At 34.8% G+C, this 23,590-nt stretch overlaps 1 protein-coding gene across 3 annotated transcripts in view; it reads right to left on the bottom strand.

Moving 5' to 3' along the window:
- The window catches only part of LOC136024658 (DBH-like monooxygenase protein 2), a 49,070-nt gene continuing 25,480 nt past the window's right edge, over positions 1-23,590 (bottom strand). For all 3 annotated transcript variants that reach the window (XM_065700085.1, XM_065700083.1, XM_065700086.1), the window contains exons 3-4: positions 9,335-9,499; positions 1-187 (exon numbers count right to left, since the gene is read on the bottom strand). In XM_065700085.1, the coding sequence (XP_065556157.1) occupies positions 59-187; positions 9,335-9,499 (294 nt within the window). In that variant the 3' untranslated portion in view covers positions 1-58. The remainder of the gene's footprint in view (positions 188-9,334; positions 9,500-23,590) is intronic.

Below are 23,590 nucleotides of genomic sequence, written 5' to 3'. Positions count from 1 at the left end.
TTTGCAGAAAAAGACGTGATTTTTTATTACTATTTCTCTGAAGACACACTACAACAAGTTAAAGAGTCTTCTCTGGATAAAGAAGGTTCAATAAAACTGTGCCTCTGCCGTCTTCTCCATGGTAAAGTGGCTCTCCATCAACAAGGTCCTCGTCATCATAAGCCCATGAGAATAAAATTGTTTCGTCCTGAAATTATTATGTCATTACTAATTAGGTCTTTAAGTCCTGTCATAATTGGTGTGGCGGCTTGTTTTAATTGGTAAACAAGCAAAACAAGGCTCTTTTATTCTTGGGAAAAATGTGATGAGGGGAAAAAACAAAAAAAAGAAGAACATGAATTTATTTTTCTTATTCATCATAGTTTGCAGAAATAACCGCTTGCAAGTTCGTTATGACTGTCGTCTTGGTAAAAGAGGAAAATGTGGTCTCTTACAATCCTATTATATTTACTAACATGAAGACTAGTAAAGGAAATGAAGGCACCACCTCTTCGAGTAGTCTTGGACATGAATTGAGACAAGGAAAAATGTGATGTCTCTGTTTATTTTAATATGCTGCTTTATATGTAAGCTCCTTATAACCCTTATTATAACTGTCAAGACGCAACATTACAGAAGCCATACTACTAGAATACGGTTCTTACGTAAAGAAATGAAGCAAAAAACTGAATTTGTTGGATTGGCTACCTTGATATTGTCCAAGTAATTGGCGCTTTTCCGCTTTGTAAAAAAGCACTTCGTGTAAAGAGCAAGTCATCGGTATGGGACATCCCTTTTCTTATACGAAAAAGTTCCTGATCGTTTGAAGTTATAATATAGCTCCTTACTTTCAATTGATTTTTTTTTTTTTTTAATTCAATTTCTTATCATTTTTCAAATAGTGTCATAAAACCCATGATACACCAAATGGCAGTGACATTACCGTAACAATTCTATATTTTTTCTGAAGAGGGGAGGGGGGCTCCTCATTTATGTAACAGTTTTTGTTCGTTTTAAGTTTTAATGTGGCTCTTCACTTCTTGTTGATTTTTTTGTGACGTTTTTTCAAATAACACCAGGAAATATCCTTCCCCTGATTTGGAATTTTTTCTTGACAGTTCCTCCAAAAACTCTTCTTCCCGTTTAAAACCCTTTCCGTAGAAAAGCCCCTCTCCTGAAAAATCCCACTCTAAAAGTCCCCAAAAAAATCCACTTCAAAATTACAAAAGTTTTACAGTCAATCCTGCCTTAGCAGAGGCAGGTTCTCCACATAGTCACGTGGAGGCACAAAACCATGATGGAAAATACATCCGATACTGATACATCTGATACCATTATGCCCAATACCAATATTCTCCATGCCAATACACCCGATAGTTCTACCTAAAAATTGCAAAAGTTTTTATGGTTAATCGTGATTTCTTGGAACAGTAGGAAAAACCTGCTTTCTAGAGCTATTATGAGAGAAAAATTGAGATGGCTCGGGCATGCTCTGCGGATGAAGGATGACAGATTACAGAAGATCGCTCTTTTCGGGTATCTGTCTAGGGCTAAGCAGAAAGCAGGTCATCTCCAAATAGGGTAAGAGGATGTCGTAAACAAACATTAAAGGGTAATGGGAACTTTCTGGGAGGCTGTAAAGAGGGTAGCTTAAATAGATTGGAATTGAGAAGGGACATTTAGCATTAGTAGGAACTGGATAAGGATTACCATGATCAGCCTTAGTAAAGACAGGTTCTCGAAATAATCGTATAAAAGACACAAAACCATGATTGAAAAAAAACACCCAATACTAATTCGCCGGATAAGATATGCTTAATTCCGATATGTTCAATACCGTTTACAGCCTTTTCCTGGGGACCGTGGAGGGCGGTGTCATCACCAAAAGCATAACTAGACCTACGTTGCCTGAGCAACGTGAAGTGTTACGGCAACCTTTGTCTGGCTTCGCCGAATAAAGTGTTGCGAAAGCAACACTTTGGTTTTGTTTCTTTGCTATCGGTTAAACGCTAAAGTTGTCAGCCTGTCGAAGCTTTTAAAACGTTATGTTCAAAGAAGAACGCGATCAGTAATTACATGATCAAAGGCTATTCCTCAGTGCTGAAAAAAACCACATTAACAAAAGAATATCGAAAGAAGGGACTAAATTGACTTTGCAGCCAGTTGAACTTTATCCTTTTCAATCGTAGACATCGTGACGGATCAAGACTTGGAACAATATCTTGTATAATCTAGTTGGTATTATAAAGCTATCCGTAACTTTTCAGGATCAAAATACCATAGATGATACTGTATTAATTATTACGAAACTGCCTCGTTGTTTTACGTTATCATTTGTATCCGTTGCGTAAACACTTAATTCTAGGTTACAGTGAGTATGGGTAGGCTACACCAACTAGCAAAAGTTACAAACCCCTCTTCACTAAATAATTGTATCCTAACAGACGATTATTACTTACAAGTCCCCTACATGTCTTACCACTGGAACCAACTCGGTCTTACCATCAAATACATTGGAAACAAATAATAGATACATCAAATAGCAAAATTTGCAAACCTCTCACTGCCGAAGATGATTATGAGCTAACAGCCGACCTTTCCTTACAAGTCCCCTACATGTCTCACAATTGGTATCGGCTTATTTTTGGTTTTATTGTGTACCCTACTACTGAAGTTGTCAGCCCCTTGAAACTTTCAAACTAGTATATCTCATGAAGGAATTTTTGTACCAAAAAATGGATGACATATACTTTGATCAGCTCATCAAGAACTATCGATTGCCGTCGAAAAAAAAATTATATCTGTCTTAGTTCAAAAGTTGATTTTTTTTTGCCGTAGGCCAACTTTCTAACGTCACCACTTAGAAAGGAGCAAAGGATAAGCTCCAATTTCTTTAGCAACGACAGAACTTTTTAAAGTTTAACAGGTATATCTGATAACATTTCTCTACGTCAATCCCAAGTCCGAAAAAACAAATGATAAACCCAGCTAAAATCACGGCAGCACTTTCGGACCAGTGGGAAAATGCCGCTTTTTTGCCTCTGTAAATTTTTCTGTTTATCACTCAAAGAAGATATATTGTGGGGCCGGATAACTGCCGCATATATTTAACGCTTACAGATTTTATTCCATCTTCAATTTGAAAGTGGTACCTGCCTGCTTGCCTGCTAGAATGGAGCTTTCCACTCGAAAGCAGAAACATGGTTTGATAAAACGAAAGCTTGGCTGCACAACTTCAGATACTCCTCTCTGACATAGGCTACATAACTCCACTTCACTTCGCACACCATAGGCTCTGGCTCATGGACAAGTAAAAACCATCCTTTTTGGCCCCAGGCAAGAGTTCTGCGGAGCTTTCCATAATGTAGTGCCATAGTCATCAATCCGGCCTGAGGTCCACACTTTCCATAAAAACCGCAAAGGTTAGACCCTTACCAGTTTCCAGGAATAAGCCGACATCGGCGGCATAGGAAAAAAAAATTACCGGGACAAAACCAAAGCGTTGCTCTCGCAACACAATTATTGGATCTCTGAACCATGCTGAATAAAATAGCTCTCTAAAAAGTTTGATCGGATGAATTTGGGGAGTAGACTCGTAAAAAGAGAAGTAGCTACCCTCCAATCTCTTTGGTCACTTAAAAAGGTAATTATGATAATTTTCAATTTCCCTTTCAATCGTAAACAATTTTGTAGACCACACTTATTAATCATGACAAAACATAAAATTGCAAAAAAGAAAGAAAACGAGGGCAATAACAGCCAGTGAAATTTTTTTTTTAATTATGCAATAATTTCGGTCAAGACCTCCGCTCGACCGTCCTCAGTGCAGAATAAAGCTGATATTATATAAAAAACCAAATCTTAAAACAATGCTAAAATAAGATGACCCTTTCAGAGTAACGGTGAAAGAGTAACTGTTCGTTGTTTGACTTTTGTCAGATTTGAAATTTTAGATGTTGAGATTTTAGATTTTTAGATTTTAAATGATACTGCGACTTATTCTGAACAAGGCTCGATAGCCTTTCGTGCGTGTGTTGTATCTGAAACTTTTTATTTTTGGTTTTCAATTTGCTGTTTTGTTGTTTCTATTGTTTTTTTCTTTGAATCCGAGGGGTGCGTGCTGGAACTAAAGTTAAAATTTAAGACGAGCAACAGTTTTAAAAATTACATAATAAATCATAGTTTCTTCTAAATTATCGGGAGCAACTGCCCCCCCCCCCTCTAAAAAAGCTTTGATATTAATTTTAGGGTGTCCTAACTATGGCTTTAGATTTCAGTGCTCCATCATTTTTCCTATTGTGGCCCTGCAGTGCCCAGGAATTCTTAAGAAATTTGCCACTCCAGTCTTTTTATTCATTGCTGCAGTTTTTTTCTTTTTCTGTTATGCGTCTCCCGTTTTCTATCCTGTGTTTATAAAGCCTTAAGACATGTAAATAAGATTTGCTTTCAAGTAAGGGGGTGGGGCATTAAAAAAATAAACATTAGTAATATAATACTACCTAGTAATGCGTTGGATTAATCTAAATATGAAATCTGAAATCTTGGAAGAGTAAACTACCTTCCAGGAAGTAATGACGTTCGTAGACTTCAAGAAGAGAAATCAAGGAAAATATTCAAGGAAAAGTTGAATGCTAAATTATAGAGTTTAAAATTTGACAATGTGGAAGATGGACAAAATAGTCTTAGGGAAATAATCCGTGAAGTTTCTGATGGTTTCTTAGGGAAAAAAGTCAGGAATGATGCTAGGGTAACTACCTTTCAGGAAGCATAGACGTTGGTAGACTTCCAGAAGATAATTTAAGGGGAATTTTCAAGGAAAAGTTGAATACTAAACTTTAGAGTTGAAAATTTGACAATGTAGAAGATGGATTGAATAATTTTAGGAGAATAATTTGTGGAATTGATGATTGGTGTCTTATAGAAGAAAGTTAGGAATGAAGCTAGGAATCTTAGTGAAAATTCTTCATTGTTAAAAGGGAGGAGGAGGGCTTTCACAGGAATTACCCAAATGATAGATTATATGGAAATAAGTGGAACGTAAAGAAAGCGAAAAAAGCATTAAAATTCGCACTAAGGAGGCGTGAAATGGAGACTATGGATAAAATCGCTCAGGATCAGAAACATGCAGCTAGACGGCATAATAGCAAAATATTTTACTGGTTTGTTAAAAAACTGAAAGGGAGTTGTTAGCCTAGACTTGTCCCAGTTAAAGATAGAAATGGAGCCATTAATAGTGATAAGAAAAGAGGTAAATAAAAATAGGCAGAACGTTTTGAGAATGTGCTAAGCCGGGATGGAGCTACATGAAAAGATGTAGAGGAAAAGGAAAAAGTTTGTGAGACCAAGGATGTGACAAAATATTTAGTTTATGAAGAAGAATTAGTGAAAGTAATAAGAATTAATAATAATAAGGTCCCAGATAGTCATAGTGTGGTAAATGATTTTCTTAAAAATGGTGGCTATTTGGTTAGAAACAAGCTACTGAAGATTGTTAGGATGATTTTTGAAAAAGGAAAAGTATCCAGCAATTTTACGAAAACTCTAATTAAACCACTGTGTAAGAAAGGTGATAAGAGTAAGTGTGGTTATAAAAGAGGTATTAACCTGGTTTCTGAAGGTAGCAAATTACTAAGGAATATGATACTTTTTAGACTAAGAGATACTGTAGACAAATTATTAAGAGAAGAACCGTGCGGTTTTAGGATGGGTAGAGGAAGTGTTGACCAAGTTTTCACTCTTAGGCTAATAATTGAGAAATACCTGAGTCATCAAACATTCTTAACTTTCAGTTTTATTGATTATGAGCATGCGTTCAATTCAGCTGATAGAACAGCCTTAAAGAAGGTTTTATCCTTGATAGGTATTAATTTTAAAAAACCTTTTCCACAGAAAAATTTTTCAAAGAAAAGTACAGAGCTCTGCTAAGCCAAAAATGAGCAGAAATGAAGTCAAATAACCTTCCAAGCCTAAAATTGTGACAAATCACCGTCAAAAAATAAATGAAACTCAAAACGAACAGAGACTCCAATAAATATCCGAGTCAAGCTCAAAACGAACAAAAATTAACACGAGAAGGGCTGACAACCGCCATGCCTTCTCAAGATCAGGACTTTTACTCCTTAAAGCATTAATAGGTTGTTTTATTTAGTAAAGTAAAAAAATGTTAAAACATCTTAAATGTTTTTAACATGTATTTTTAAATGCATTTAAATGTAATTTAAATGTGATGCACATTTTGCTTAGATAAAGAACTATGAATAGTTAAATATCAATAGGTAATTGACAGAAAATGCACAACACGTTTAAATTGTGTTTACTGTATGTATATTAAAAACATCTTTTAGAACCGAAAAATTTATCTTTCTCTTTTTAGTCTAATTGTAAAACGTGATTTTTAAAAAGTTTTTCTTATAATATATATCTTTTTTAACACTTGGCAATCTAAATTTTATTTCTATTAAATACATTTTGGGAAAACACAACGTGAGGGGAGTGAGTAATTGCCCTCCGTTCACATTGACTCTTAAAAAGAGCACTAGAACTTCTGATTGTCAATCCAATGAGCCCCTTCTGAGGCTTCAACGCCCACTCTCTCTATAGAAAACCTACAGGCCCTCTGGGTAAAGGCAGCAGTATTGTGCTGCCTATGATACCAGACACATACATTAATGTGATCAGTGCTATGTACGAGAATAACATTGCTACGATTAGGGTAGGAAATGAGGTTAGTAGTTGGTTTTGTATTAAATTAGAAGTAAAGCAGGGTTGTGCTCAATCGTCGTTTATATGGTTCATTTTGATGGACTTTGTCTTAAGAAACACAGGAAAGACAGTGGGAGAACACAAAATCAAATGGAGAAGAAAAACTTTCCTTGACTCAGATTATGCTCATTACCTAAGCATCCTAAATGAAAGTGTAATCAAAATAAATGAACTTACAGAGCTTTTGCGAGTTCGGAGGGCAAGAATAGTTTTGACATATTACTGCAACGAAGACTAAGTCGCTTAAAAAAGGATTAATGAAGATGAAAAGGTGACGTCGGGTAACGAAAAGATCAATCAAGTGGACAGCTTCATTTACCCTTGTAATATTATCGGTAAAGACGGTGGGTGCCTTGAGGATGCTAAAAGCAGAACATCTAAGGCTCAGGTTGTTTTTCTCAGTTGAAAAAAAAATAGAAGTACAGGAAAACAAGTCTGCGAAACAAGATTCGAATATTGGAAGCTACAATGATGGCGGGGTCAGCTACGGTCCTGAAGCGTAGGCACTCCAAAAAAGGAGGAAGATTTGCTAGGTGTTTTCCAGAGAAATTCCCTACGGAACATTTTCAGTACCCGACTGACTGACCATAATTCAAAGATTCTGGGGCTATAATTCGCGCTTTCAGGGTCTATAATGAGAGAAAGGTTGAGAAGGCTTGGGCATGTTCTGCAGCCGGACACAGATTGCCAAGGACTGCCTTTTTCGGCAAAAAAGGTCGTCCGTGGTTGGGGTGAGACAATGTCGTAAAGAAAGACTTAATAAGAAATGGGAGCTTAAGGGAAGGAAATATGTTTTACCACCCAATTCAATGTTATTGTTTTGTTCAGTGCAAGTGTTGTATATTTTGAGAATGTTTTCCTTTCTGTTATTTCATGTCTTGTTTTGTAACTGAAGTAGAAAAGAGGTTGCAGAGCTGGCCCAAAAATATCTAATATTTTTTCTAATTATTCTGCCCTATTTGCGTATTTAATTGTCACAGTCAAATTAACGAAAATCGCTAACTTTCTATGATGAAACAGCATTTTTTTTCATATATCAAACTATGATTATCTAGGCATCAAATTCTCATATTTAACTACCTTTTACCAGCTCCATCATCTAATCAGAATATATTCCATTTGATTGCGAGAGAGGCGATATCTTCTTCGCTCTTTGCTAAGAATAAGTATTATAAACTGCATATACAATTTCATTTTACTCACAAAGAGGAGTTTTTGGTAATTAATTGCTCGATAATGATTCGTGCACGTAACCAGGATATTAAAACCCCCCTATGGTTATTTGTTTTACCAAACACTATTTTATCCATAGACCTTTCTACAAAATCTCTAGTTTGATCGTTCTCAAGAAAGAGAACTAACAATCGTGATACTAGGTTGAATACAGATTCCGGGTAACAATGCATATATCAAATAATAGGCTATTTTTTGAATATCGGAAGAAACAATCCCAGGAAACTTCATGTGATCATAAGGAAAATCACACCATAAATTTCCCCATATCGGAGAACCTCACTCTAGAGGTTTTAAGCTACTGTATACAAAAAAAAAAAACGGCAATTTTGCAATTTTTGTGAGATGCAAGATCATGGGTGTGTGTTTATTTGTTTTTTTTCCTCCATCGGTGATTGTATCGATCCAGAGATCTTCAAATCGGGAGAGAGTTTGTTTTGTCAGTAATGAAAGTTCTAGTGCCCTTTTAAAAGACTAAAAATACTGGAAGGCAGGTAGCCTCCATCCCGACACCGCTTTTTCCAAAGTCATCCGGTAAAAAATTTTGATATAGCCATTTTGTTCAAGATAGTTGAAAAAATCTAACATTTATGCATTTGAGGATGACTTTAAATCCCACAAACCCTGGAGAAGGTCTGCAAGCTGAGAACTTTGTCCAATACACATCTTAAGTTAATACATATGGGAATTTTACATATATTTTTCGGAAGGGGGTATTTTCTAAAGGAGGGAAGATAGGATCTTTCCATGGAAGAATTTTTCGGATCGGAAGGGAACTTTACATGAAGGGAGAGCTGAATTTCTCGGTACAATTTAGAAAATGATCAGAAATTCAATTCAAAAAAGTTTTTAAACTGAAAGTAAGGAGCAACACTTAAACTTAAAAATAACAAAAATTATTGCGTATATGAAGGGGTTTTAATCCTCCTCCATACCTCGCTCTTTACGTTAAATTTCCTCAGAACTTCTAAGAAAGCTTATTATTCTAATTAAACGGCCCTTTAGTTTCAGGAGTCATTCTTAAATAACTGGAACAAAATCTGGACTGTAGCGTAAAGAGCGATGTACTGAAGAGTCAGCAAACCCCGTCATATATGTTATAGTTTCCATTTGTTTTGAGTTTTAATGTTGCCCCTTACTTTTAGTTGAAAAAATCTTACTTTTTCTATTTAATTTTTGAATGAAAATAGATTCTACTGAGATAAATTTTGTAAGTAATTGAAGAATAGCATTAATATTTCCGAATAAAAAATACCATTAAATTTATTTTTAAATTTTAGAAGACACTGAAATATGATTCTTTTTAAAGATAAACGTGAATTTCAAAGTTATTCGAAGTGTCTTTTACAAAAAAAATTACTTGAATGATTGGGTTATCCTGAGGATCATTAGTGTCGAATGCTCTTGAAGTTCGAACTATGGTTTTTCCATTAGCTTCTTCGGCATAAACAAGCGGCCAATCTTGTTGTATATCCAAGGGCTGAGGCGTATCAGGCTCCGGAATGCTCACATCTGTGTATCGATCCTTGAAAAAAAAACTATAATAAGTAATAAGACTTATTACTTCTGCTAATATTACTATTAACAACTCACCGCAGTACCAGGCCATCTAAGGTCAACACAGCCTCCATCCTATCTATTAAATGCCTCTATACATCCCCTCCAGATCTTTCATTTCCCTTCCACTTTTCATTTTCATATCCTCCTATCAAATTCGGAGTCGACCTGTTTTTTGTTTGGCCCTAGATGGTTGGCCAACGAGGATGATTTTGGGCAATCTGACATCCTTTTTCCGCAGAATTCGCCTTACCTATATAAAACTTTCTCTTATTATAGCCCTAAAAAATGAATTTAACAATATTTTTTGTAAAGCTTACTTTTTGAGAAACGTTCAGAAAGTTGAGTACCCTAAGCAATGAGAATGCAATTTCTCTTTAAAAATCCAGCAAATCCTTCTCCGTTTTTCAGAGCGAACATACTTCTGAACCACACTTAACCACCGTCATCAATGTAGCTTCTATTCTGGGACTATATTCTAGTCCCAGTTCAAAGACTTATATTTCCCTTATTTCCAAACTTTTTTCAACTATGAAGAAACAACTTAGACAAAGAAATACAAAGTAGGAACAATAGGGAAAATCTTTTCAAGTCAGAGGACATCAATTCTGTGAATATTTCGGCCCTATGTCCAAGGGCCGTCTTCAGCGCAATACGAGAACGAGAGAGAAAATATGTATATATAAATAAACTTGCATTAAATTGTGAGAATTAAAGCTAATAATGTTTTTTAAAAACTCTTTTAAAAACAAAAGCTAGCATCCTTACTTCAACGAAGTTCAACCAGGACTGACAAAAAGAATGAAGTGAGAATATAAATTCATTCAAATTAAAGAGAACAAAGTAATTAAATACAATTTCTCAGAGCCAACCTTGCATTTTCAAACAGTTCGTGGTAACGAACTGTAGTAAGAAGCGACCCGGCTCAATAGTAACCAAAACTCTAAAAAATGGAATTTTGATACCAATAATTACATCAAAAGAATTGCATTTTAATGCTGATATAAAAAACAAGTTTTTTTAAATGAAAGTAAGGAGCAACATTAAAACTTAAAACGAACAGAAATTACTCCGTATATGAAAGGGGCTTTTCCTCCTCAACGTCCCGCTCTTTACGCTAAAGATTCTTACTGTTTTGGAAATAGAGTTAAGAGAAAGAGTCAAACTTTAGCGTAAAGAGCGGGGCGAAAATCACCGTGTGCATCTGAGTTGCCAAAAAGGCCCGTATGTAAAATGGCAGAAATGGCCAAGGGCACTAAGTTGAAACTTGCATGGGAGGATGACAGGAGTGTTGAACTAAATCAAAAGATACTATTTTAATCCAAGGTTACGAAAGGGCGTATCTGCAGAATATCAGATGGGCCTACAGCCAATGGTATTATGTTGGAAATCTGAAGAAATTTTGAGGGGGTGTTGAGAAAGATACTGCGTGCATACAGGCTGTCATCGATGTTTAAAATCTCAGGAAAGACTGAGGGTAGTAAGTTCAAGCATTAAGAGAATGAAATGAACGTTTCATACTACATACGAAATACCTTGCACATCTCAGGATTTATTATTCTCATTATTATTTATTATTTATTATTATTTATTCTTAATTTATTATTAATTTATTATTTATTTATTATTATTATTTATTATTTATTATTATAATTTATTATTCTCATCTCATTATTATTATAATAATAATAGTATAATAATAAATAAGAATAATAATAAATAAGATAGTACTAAAATAGTACTAAGATAGTACACGAAAATAGGATTTGCTATATCTCAGGTAGCCTACATCTAAGAGTATTAAGCAGGATTTTTTAAGCCATTGAGGGGGATGTTCAGATGAATCATAAGACATAATATAGGCCTAAATCCATGTTGTAAAAAGGCCAAGTTTGTAATATTTCTGTAACGGTAGGTAGTTTCTGTCCCAAACTCTACGGTTTACCAAAAGTACATAAACAGGGTATTCCCTTTAGACCTGTCGTAGCGTGTACTAAAGCCCCCGCTGCCAATATTGGGAAATGGCTTTGCACAGCTTTCAAACCTTTATTGTATTCCCAAAATTCCTATATTCGTAATTTGGCAGATTTGGTTGAAAAACTTAGTAACACAAGTATTTCAGAAAACACAACAGTTAGTAGTTTTGACATTGTTTCCATGTATACAAATATAGAAGTGACTATTTTTGAGGAATTATTCAAAAACAAAATAGAAGAAAATTACCACTTAATCGAGGTTTCAGCGACGGGAATTGATTGTGAAGTTTTAATGACTCTGGTTAAAATTTGTAATAAGTTTTCTATGTATTTTCAATTTCGCGATTCTTTATATCAGCAAAAAAATGGGTTACCCATGGGGGCACCTTTATCCGAGCTACTGGCAAATATTTATGTCGAAAACCTTGAAAATTGGACATTAAATTCTTATTTTTTAAAACACGTCTATTGGGGTCGTTATATGGATGACGTAATTTTACTTTGGAATTATGGGGAAGCTGAACTTCGGGGCTTCTTAGATCATCTTAACACTTATGACCGAAATTTGTAGTTCACCCTAGAAGTTGAAATTGAAAATAAACTACCGTTTTTAGATGTGTTAATTATTTGTAATGCTGATATAAGATAATTATCTGTAGAATAAAAAGACATTCTTGTAAAATCGAAGAAGATATTTTACAATATAAGGCTACTGATAAGCCCTCAGATATTGTCTATCTTCCGTATATCCCAAAAATTACAACAAAATAAAAAAAAAATATTTGCAAAAAAATTAATCTGTACGTAGTTTTACTAATAATTTTAAAATCATTAATTTCTTGAATTCCGGTAAGGATAAGACCCCAGTTACTCGCCAAAGAGGGGTCTATCAAATACCCTGTGATTGTGGAAATTGCTATGTCGGCAAGACCCATCAGAATCTAGAAAAGCGGTTACAACAGCATAAAAAAGACATTGACAAGGCATTAATTTCAAATAGTTCCAACAACTCCTTTGATTCTGCTTTAGGTTGGCATATATTTAATAATCCGTCCCACACGATACTTTTTGAAAAATCTTCACTCATCATTGATGATTTGGGAATAAAACAGGTGGTTCGAGAATCAATCGAAATTAGTTTCAAAATAAATAATAATATTCCTTTAAATAGGGACTTATGGGAATGCTCATTAAGGCCTTTATACTCAAATTTAATTAAAAATGATCTAACAAAATATTTTACTCTACCAATTTATAATAGTATTGAACCAGCTACGAAAAGGCCTTTGAGACAGGCTGCAAAAAATGCAAGGTTGGCTCTGAGAAATTGCATTTAATCACTTTGTTCTCTTTAGTTTGAATGAATTTATATTCTCACTTCATTCTTTTTGTTAGTCCTGGTTGAACTTCGTTGAAGTAAGGATGCTAGCTTTTGTTTTTAAAAGAGTTTTTAAAAAACATTATTAGTTTTAATTCTCACGATTAAGTTAAAGTTAATTTATATATACATATTTTCTCTCTCGTTCTCGTATTGTCCTGAAGACGGCCCTTGGACATAGAACCGAAATATTCACAGAATCGATTTCCACTGTCTTGAAAAGATTTTCCCTATTGTTTCTACTTTCAATTTGTTTGTTATGGAAAGGCAGTGTGGTCTTCGTCACTATTAGCACCTTAGACCTTGTCTATTCTACCTTTAACATCTTCCCTGCTCCCAATGTCTGCTAATAATACAATCTGCGTTAATGAAGATGTCCCTATGACCCCCAAAGCCTCTGGAGAAAGGTACTTAAATTATAAAATTTTGTTCATTGTGTACGTACAGCATTTAATATTGGGAAGTATGCATACATTTTTGGAGAGGTGAGAAAGCATTTCTACTGGGGGGCTTTGCAGGGGTAGAATTTTTCATGAAGAGGGAAGTTTCAAGGTGGTGAACTTTTCTGGGAAAATTGTTAGCTGGGGGAATTTGCTAGAATTCCTATGCGGAATTTCTTTCTATGTGTCTCCTTACCAGCTCAATTTTATGCATGGAGGTTTTAAGGGTTATTCTCCGGGAGTAAAACAGTTCAAAATAGGGATGATACCTTTTTATTGACAATGAATAGATATAAAATTATTTAACTGGATATTTCGAACACATATACAGTGTTCATCATCAGCAGTAAAACTAAAAGACATGAATAAAAATAAACAAAATTTATACCTAATAAACTAATTACATATAGTTTATTGGGGGAATTTGCCAGAATTCTAGCAAGTGTTTGTTTATCAAAACGACCTTTCACCCTGACTAGCAGGCCATATGTTTTCCTAAGTTTTCCCAACACAGATGATAACACCAACTCCCGCGTAGCTTTATTTGACGGACCAAAAGGCAACCCAAGGTATTTAATGGAATCCTTATTAATAATATTAAGTGATCCCACCCTAATTTAATGATGCTGGATATTACTTTTACTATTCGCCAATAGGAATTCTGTTTTAGATGGTTCAATCTCTAATCCTATCTCTCGTAGATGTGATTGTAATATATTAATTGCATTCTGCATTACTATTAAATTATCCGAGAACAACAAAATATCATCAGCATATCATAAGTGGCTAATGTCGATACCCTTAATCATATATGGGGGTATGAACCGTGTGGCTGATCTAATTGTGCTATTAAATATAAAGGGGCTAAGAACTGACCCTTGTTTAACTCCACGATGTAAATAAATTCGGTCTAAAAGTTGCCCTCCCGAAAAGGTTCTCACATATGAATTACCATACCAGTCCGCCAAACACTGTCCTATAAATGGGTTCACCCCACTACGCAACAGTGACAAAAAAGCATGGCTATGCAGCATACTATCAGACACTTTTGAAATACCAACTCCACACACAAATGATTGTTTTTTAATCCTATGGTGGTGTTCCAATATTTCTAGAATTATTGCGTGTGCATTTTGAACCCCTACACCACTTCGAAAGCCCAACTGTTGATACCCCATATCACACTTTGTCGTTAAATATGGAAGTAAATATTTTTCAAATAATTCACTAATAACAGAACAAAGTGTTATTGGTTTATATGATGAACATTGTGAAAGATCCTTGCCCTTCTTGCGCGTACAAACTACTTTACCTTCACACATCAAAGAAGGGACATAATGATGGGTTACTATCATTTGAAAATAATAGCGTATGCTGCTCTAGTAATTTTGAAGTACCATACATAAGGTGCTTTGGTAACAAACCGTCTGGACCTGGGGCCTTCCCACATTTTAGTGATCTAATTTGAGTCAAAATCGAAGATGGAGTAAAATAAACTAGGTTTTTATATGGGTTCAGCTGAGAAAAATGGTTATTCAACAATTCACGATAACTTAATTCAGTTGATGGTAAAATGGATGAAAAGACTGAGGTAAAGTGTACATACCATTGATCTAACGGGATTTGGTCTGATAAATCAGCTGATGACTGTGTTAATTTATTAACCTCATTAAAAAGTAACTTTGGATTATTCCTAATCTTGGTTGATATATCTTTTAATTGTTGTTTCTTCCAAGTTGTCACTCTTTTTATATATTTCTTTTTTGTTGATTTAACAATCTGGAAAAGGGGGCGATTTCTCGGTCGGTCACATTGATCCCAAATACGATTACATAAAAAAAAACTAGTTTTTTTTAACTGAAAGTAAGGAGCGACATTAAAACTTAAAACGAACAGAAATTACTCCGTATATGAAATGGGTTGTCCCCTCCGCAATCCCTCGCTCTTTACGCTAAAGCTTTTAATTGTTTTAAAAAGCAGAATTTTGGCAAAGAGTCAAACTTTAGCGTAAAGAGCGAGAGATTGCGGAGGGGACAACCCATTTCATATACGGAGTAATTTCTGTTCGTTTTAATTTTTAATGTGGCTCCTTACTTTTAGTTAAAAAAACTAGTTTTTTTATGTAATTTCTGAACGTTTTTGAATTAATGCATGTTTGATTTTGGCTCTCCACACATAAATTATTAAAATGAAATTTGCATATTAATTCCTTTTTTGGCTAAATGGCTTTCTCTTAGTTTTGATCAGACGATTTTGAGAAATAAGGGATGGTGAAGGAGGCCTAGATGCCATGCAATTTTTCGGTTACATAAAAAGGCAACTATAAATTTTAATTTTTAACGAATTTTTTTATTAGTAAAAAATATACGTAGCTTAAGAATTAACTTACGTAACAAACTTTTATAATCTTTAATTTTTATTATGTATATTAGGGGGTTTGTACCCTCGTTAATACCTCGTTCTTTACACTAAATCGTAAGTTTTTTCCCAATTCTTTAAGAATGACCTGAATCAGAAAGGTCGTAGAATAAATAGCTGAAATTACTAAAAATGCTATAGCATAAAGAGCAAGGTATTTATCTCCTCCTAAATACCTCGCTCTTGTTGCTAAAGTATTTTTAGAACCCCTCATATGCGTAATAATCTCTGTTCGTTTTAAGTTTCAATGCTACTCTTTACTTTCAATTGAAAAAACTTTCCCAAGTTTATTTTTTCATAGTTTTTTTTATAGTAATTTTAGAAAATCTTGTGTCCTTTTCATTGAATTTCTGTTCCCCCATGACATATTTCTCCAAGGAAAGATCCTGCCACATAGCCCCCTCCCCCCAACCCCATCCCCAAAACAAAAAAATCCCCTGAAAACGACTGTACACTTACCAATAACCATTATTATATGTAAACACTGGTCGAAGTTTTTAACTTGCAGCCCCTCCCCCAGGGACTGTGGGGGAGTAAGTCATTCCCAAAGACAAAGTTCTTATGTTTTTGACTATGCAGAACAAAATGGCTATCTCAAAATTTTGATTTGTTGACTTTTTGAGAAACAATGAGCGTGGGAGGGGGCCTAGGTGCCCTCCTATTTTTTGTTCACTTAAAAATGGCGCTAGAACTTTTCATTTCCGCTAGAATGAGCCCTCTTCCGACATTCTAGGAGCACTTGTTTGATACGATGACCCCTGGGGAAAAGAAAAAAAAAACAAATAAACACGCACCCGTGATTTGTCTTCTGGCAAAAAATACGAAATTCCACATTTTTGTAGATAGGAGCTTTTTTTAGATAGGAGCTTTGTAGATATAAATTTTGCTATAGGGTTCTCTGATACACCGAATGCCATGGTGTGATTTTCGTTAAGGTTCTGTGACTTTTAGGGGGTGTTTTCCCCTATTTTCTAAAATAAGGCGAATATTTTTTCATACAACAACAAAAGAGAGAATAATGAGACTTTTTTCCCAAGACAGTGAACCAACAAAACCTATTTGGATATTTCGGCCCTATATCTAAGGGTCGTCTTCAGCAAAGAAAAAATAAAAACAATAAAACACTTACAAGAAAAGTTCTCAGTTAAAAATCCATTTTTTTTAAAATAGCCTTGGCATCATTACTTCTTAACGAAAAGTTCAGCCAAGACTGTCTGATAAAAGCTAACATTTTACAAGATAAAAAGGTTCATTCATTTCACTAACTGTATTTATTAAAAATTTGAATGATTTTTTATTGCGATATTTGCCTTCTCTGCAGCTAATCTGATAGTTCTTTTGGGATTGGGCTTGTTTTTGTTCGTTCCTATTTTTGTTTTGTTTTGAATTAGATTATTTTCTATAATTAATTTTGTGTACATAGGGTTGATTGTGTATTCACCCAAGTCTCTATTTAGGGATGTATTATTATTTAAGTTTCGTTTGATTTCGATTGCCTCGCGGACAGTTTGTTTGATTCCTAGGTCATTGCTAATTAGAATTGTTTCGTCAAATAGAACATAATGGTTTGGATTTTCAAAAATATGATTACTTAAAGCTGAATCGAAAGATATGGAGTTATTTTTAGATTTTAATGCTTTTTCAATACTTTCTTTGTGTTGCTGTAATCTTGTTCCTCAAAAACGTTCAGAAATTACATAAAAAAAAAGTTTTTTAACTAAAAGTAAGGAGCGACATTAAAAATTAAAACGAACAGGAAACTACTCCGTATATGTAATGGGTTTTCCCCTCCGAAATCCCTCGCTCTTTACGCTAAAGTTTGACTCTTTGCCACAATTCTGCTTTTTAAAACAATTATAAGCTTTAGCGTAAAGAGCGAGGGATTGCGGAGGGGACAACCCATTTCATATACGGAGTAATTTCTGTTCGTTTTAAGTTTTAATGTCGCTCCTTACTTTCAGTTAAAAAAAACTAGTTTTTTTTTATGTAATCGTATTTGGGATCAATGTGACCGACCGAGAAATCGCCCCCTTTTCCAGATTGTTAAATCAACAAAAAAGAAATATATAAAAAGAGTGACAACTTGGAAGAAACAACAATTAAAAGATATATCAACCAAGATTAGGAATAATCCAAAGTTACTTTTTAATGAGGTTAATAAATTAACACAGTCATTAGCTGATTTATCAGACCAAATCCCGTTAGATCAATGGTATGAACACTTTACCTCAGTCTTTTCATCCATTTTACCATCAACTGAATTAAGTTATCGTGAATTGTTGAATAACCATTTTTCTCAGCTGAACCCATATAAAAACCTAGTTTATTTTACTCCATCTTCGATTTTGACTCAAATTAGATCACTAAAATGTGGGAAGGCCCCAGGTCCAGACGGTTTGTTACCAAAGCACCTTATGTATGGTACTTCAAAATTACTAGAGCAGCATACGCTATTATTTCAAATGATACTAACCCATCATTATGTCCCTTCTTTGATGGGTGAAGCTAAAGTAGTTTGTACGCGCAAGAAGGGCAAGGATCTTTCACAATGTTCATCATATAAACCAATAACACTTTGTTCTGTTATTAGTAAATTATTTGAAAAATTTTTACTTCCATATTTAACAACAAAGTGTGATATGGGGGATCAACAGTTGGGCTTTCGAAGTGGTGTAGGGGTTCAAAATGTACACGCAATAATTCTAGAAATATTGGAACACCACCATAGGATTAAAAAACAATCATTTGTGTGTGGAGTTGGTATTTCAAAAGCGTCTGATAGTATGCTGCATAGCCATGCTTTTTTGTCACTGTTGCGTAGTGGGGTGAACACATTTATAGGACAGTGTTTGGCGGACTGGTATGGTAATTCGTATGTGAGAACCTTTTCGGGAGGGCAACTTTTAGACCGAATTTATTTACATCGTGGAAATAAACAAGGGTCAGTTCTTAACCCCTTTATATTTAATAGCGCAATTAGATCAGCCACACGGTTCATACCCCCATATATGATTAAGGGTATCGACATTAGCCACTTATCATATGCTGATGATATTTTGTTGTTCTCGGATAATTTAATAGCAATGCAGAATGCAATTAATATATTACTATCACATCTACGAGAGATAGGATTAGAGATTGAACCATCTAAAACAGAATTCCTAGTGGCGAATAGTAAAAGTGATATCCAGCATCATTAAATTAGGGTGGGATCACTTAATATTATTAATAAGGATTCCATTAAATACCTTGGGTTGCCTTTTGGTCCGTCAAATAAAGCTACGCGGGAGTTGGTGTTATCATCTGTGTTGGGAAAACTTAGGAAAACATATGGCCTGCTAGTCAGGGTGAAAGGTCGTTTTGATAAACAAACACTTGCTAGAATTCTGGCAAATCCCCCCAATAAACTATGTGTAATTAGTCTATTAGGTATAAATTTTGTTTATTTTTATTCATGTCTTTTAGTTTTACTTCTGATGATGAGCATTGTATATGTGTTCGAAATATCCAGTTAAATAGTTTTATATCTATTCACTGTCAATAAAAAGATATCATCCCTATTTTGAACTGTTTTACTCCCGAAGAATAACCCATAAAACCTCCATGCATAAAATTGAGCTGGTAAGGAGACACATATGAAGAAATTCCGCATAGGAACTCTGGCAAATTCCCCCAGTACACAATTTTCCCAGAAAAGTTCACCACCTTGAAACTTCCCTCTTCATGAAAAATTCTACCCGTGCAAAGCCCCCCAGTAGAAATTCTTTCTCACCTCTCCAAAAATGTATGCATACTTCCCAATATTAAATGCCGTACGTACACAATGAACAAAATTTTATAATTTAAGTACCTTTCTCCAGAGGCTTGGGGGTCATAGGGACATCTTGATTAACGTAGATTGTAGTATTAGTAGACATTGGGAGCAGGGAAGATGTTAAAGGTAGAATAGACAAGGTCTAAGGTGCTAATACAGCCCTAGCATCCTTACTTCAACGAAGTTCAACCAGGACTGACAAAAAGAATGAAGTGAGAATATAAATTCATTCAAACTAAAGAGAACAAAGTGATTAAATGCAATTTCTCAGAGCCAACCTTGCATTTTTTGCAGCCTGTCTCAAAGGCCTTTTCGTAGCTGGTTCAATACTATTATAAATTGGTTGAGTAAAATATTTTGTTAGATCATTTTTAATTAAATTTAAGTATAAAGAACTTAATGAATATTCCCATAAGTCCCTGTTTAAAGAAATATTATTATTTATTTTGAAACTAATTTCGATTGATTCTCGAACCACCTGTTTTATCCCCAAATCATTAATGATGAGTGAAGATTTTTCAAAAAGTATCGTGTGGGACGGATTATTAAATATATGCCAACCTAAAGCAGAATCAAAGGAGTTGTTGGAACTATTTGAAATTAATGCCTTGTCTATGTCTTTTTTATGCTGTTGTTACCGCTTTTCTAGATTCTGATGGGTCCTGCCGACATAGCAATTTCCACAATCACAGGGTATTTGATAGACCCCTCTTTGGCGAGTAACTGGGGTCTTATCCTTACCGGAATTTAAGAAATTAATGATTTTAAAATTATTAGTAAAACTACGTACAGATTAATTTTTTTACAAATATTTTTTTTTATTTTGTTGTGATTTTTGGGATATACGGAAGATAGACAATATCTGAGGGCTTATCAGTAGCCTCATATTGTAAAATATCTTCTTCGATTTTACAAGAATGTCTTTTTATTCTACAGATAATTATCTTATTGACAAAAGGAATGGGGTATCCATTACCAAAAAAATATCTCTGATAAAGTTTATTTCTGCATTTATATATGAATCGGAGCAAATGTTCAGGGCACGACCAATGAGGGAAGTTACAACTGCTCTTTTAACTTGTGGGGGGTGATTTGAATTAAAGTGAAGATATGTACTGTTCTGAGTTGGATTTCGATAGATAGTAAAATCCAGTTTATCAGCATTACAAATAATTAACACATCTAAAAACGGTAGTTTATTTTCAATTTCAACTTCTAGGGTGAACTGCAAATTTCGGTCATAAGTGTTAAGATGATCTAAGAAGCTCCGAAGTTCAGCTTCCCCATAATTCCAAAGTAAAATTACGTCATCCATAGAACGACCCCAATAGACGTGTTTTAAAAAATAAGAATTTAATGTCCAATTTTCAAGGTTTTCGACATAAACATTTGCCAGTAGCTCGGATAAAGGTGCCCCCATGGGTAACCCATTTTTTGGCTGATATAAAGAATCACGAAACTGAAAATACATAGAAAACTTATTACAAATTTTAACCAGAGTCATTAAAACTTCACAATCAATTCCCGTCGCTGAAACCTCGATTAAGTGGTAATTTTCTTCTATTTTGTTTTTGAATAATTCCTCAAAAATAGTCACTTCTATATTTGTATACATGGAAACAATGTCAAAACTACTAACTATTGTGTTTTCTGAAATACTTGTGTTACTAAGTTTTTCAACCAAATCTGCCAAATTACGAATATAGGAATTTTGGGAATACAATAAAGGTTTGAAAGCTGTGCAAAGCCATTTCCCAATATTGGCAGCGGGGGCTTTAGTACACGCTACGATAGGTCTAAAGGGAATACCCTGTTTATGTATTTTTGGTAAACCGTAGAGTTTGGGACAGAAACTACCTACCGTTCCAGAAATATTACAAACTTGGCCTTTTTACAACATGGATTTAGGCCTATATTATGTCTTATGATTCATCTGAACATCCCCCTCAATGGCTTAAAAAATCCTGCTTAATACTCTTAGATGTAGGCTACCTGAGATATAGCAAATCCACCACTTGAAAACATAGTTATGCAAGGTATTTCGTATGTAGTATGAAACGTTCATTTCATTCTCTTAATGCTTGAACTTACTACCCTCAGTCTTTCCTGAGATTAAATAAAAAAAACAAGTTTTTTTAACTGAAAGTAAGGAGCGACATTAAAACTTAAAACGAACAGAAATTACTTCGTATATGAAAGAGGCTGCTTCCTCATCAACGCGCCGCTCTTTACGCTAAAGTTTGACTCTGTCTCTCCGCAGAGGAATAATTAAAACGAAATTTGCATTTTTTTTTTTTGGCTAAATGGCTTTCTCATAATTTTGATCGAATGATTTTGAGAAAAAAAAGAGCGCGGGAGGAAGCCTAGTTGCCCTCCGATTTTTTGGTTAATTAAAAAGGCAACTAGAACTTTTAATTTTTTACGAATATTTTTATTAGTAAAAGATTTACGTAACTTATAAATTAGCTTACGTAAAGAACTTTTGTATTCTCATATTTTTATTACATATATGAGGGGGTTCGCCCCCTTGTCAGATCTTTGCTCTTTACACTAAAGCTTAAATTTTGTCCCAATTCATTAAGAATGACCCCAGAGTCACAAAAGCCGTAGAATAAATAGTTGAAATTTCTAAAAATACTTTAACGTAAAGAGCGAGGTATTAGGAGGAGGTGAGTCCCTCAAATGGGTAATAATTTATGTTTGTTTTAAGTTTTAATGCTGTTCCTTACTTCCAGCTGAAAGAACTTTTTTATATTTATTTTTTCATTGTGTTTTTAAATAATGCTAGTAAATCCTGCGTTCCCTTCATGGAGATTTTCTTCCCCCATGATAAATTATCGATGGAAAGTTCCCCCAGCATATCCCTCTCTTCTCAACCCCTCCCCCAACAAAAAAAATCCTCCTGAAAACGCCTGTACACTTCCCAATAACCATTACTATATGTAAGCATTGGTCAAAGTTTGTAACTTGTTGCCCCTCCCATGGGGACTGTGGGGGAGTAAGTCGTCCCCAAAGACATAGTTATAAGGTTTTTCGACTACGTTGAATAAAATGGCTATCTCAGAATTTTGATCCGTTGACTTTGGTAAAATAATTAGCGTGGGAGGGGGCCTAGGTGCCCTCCAATTTTTTTGGTCACTTAAAAAGGGCACTAGAACTTTTCATTTCCGTTTGAATGAGCCCTCTTGCAACATTCTAGGACAACTGGGTCGATACGATCACCCCTGGGAAAAAAAAAACAAAAAACAAAAAAACAAATAAACACGCATCCGTGATCTGCCTTCTGGCAAAAAATACAAAATTCCACATTTTTGTAGATAGGAGCTTGAAACTTCTACAGTAGGGTTCTCTGATACGCTGAATCTGATGGTGTGATTTTCGTTAAGATTCTATGACTTCTAGGGGGCGTTTCTCCCTATTATCTAAAATAACACAAAATATCTCAGGCTCGTAACTTTTGATGAGTAAGACTAAACTTGATGAATCTTATATATTTAAAATCAGCATTAAAATGCGATTCTTTTGATGTAGGTATTGGTATCAAAATTCCATTTTTTAGAGTTTTGGTTACTATTGAACCGGGTCGCTCCTTACTACAGTTCGTTACCACGAACTGTTTGATTTTAAACATCGATGACAGCCTGTATGCACGCAGTATCTTTCTCAACACCCCCTCAAAATTTCTTCAGATTTCCAACATAATACCATTGGCTGTAGGCCCATCTGATATTCTGCAGATACGCCCTTTCGTAACCTTGGATTAAAATAGTATCTTTTGATTTAGTTCAACACTCCTGTCATCCTCCCATGCAAGTTTCAACTTAGTGCCCTTGGCCATTTCTGCCATTTTACATACGGGCCTTTTTGGCAACTCAGATGCACACGGTGATTTTCGCCCCGCTCTTTACGCTAAGGTTTGACTCTTTCTCTTAACTCTATTTTCAAAACAGTAAGAAACTTTAGCGTAAAGAGCGGGACGTTGAGGAGGAAAAGCCCCTTTCATATACGGAGTAATTTCTGTTCGTTTTAAGTT

Source organism: Artemia franciscana, chromosome 3 (assembly GCF_032884065.1).
Source record: "Artemia franciscana chromosome 3, ASM3288406v1, whole genome shotgun sequence".
Classification (NCBI taxonomy): domain Eukaryota; kingdom Metazoa; phylum Arthropoda; class Branchiopoda; order Anostraca; family Artemiidae; genus Artemia; species Artemia franciscana.
The sequence above is the reverse complement of the archived record's forward strand: the minus strand, read 5'-3'. Positions and strand labels throughout refer to the sequence as shown.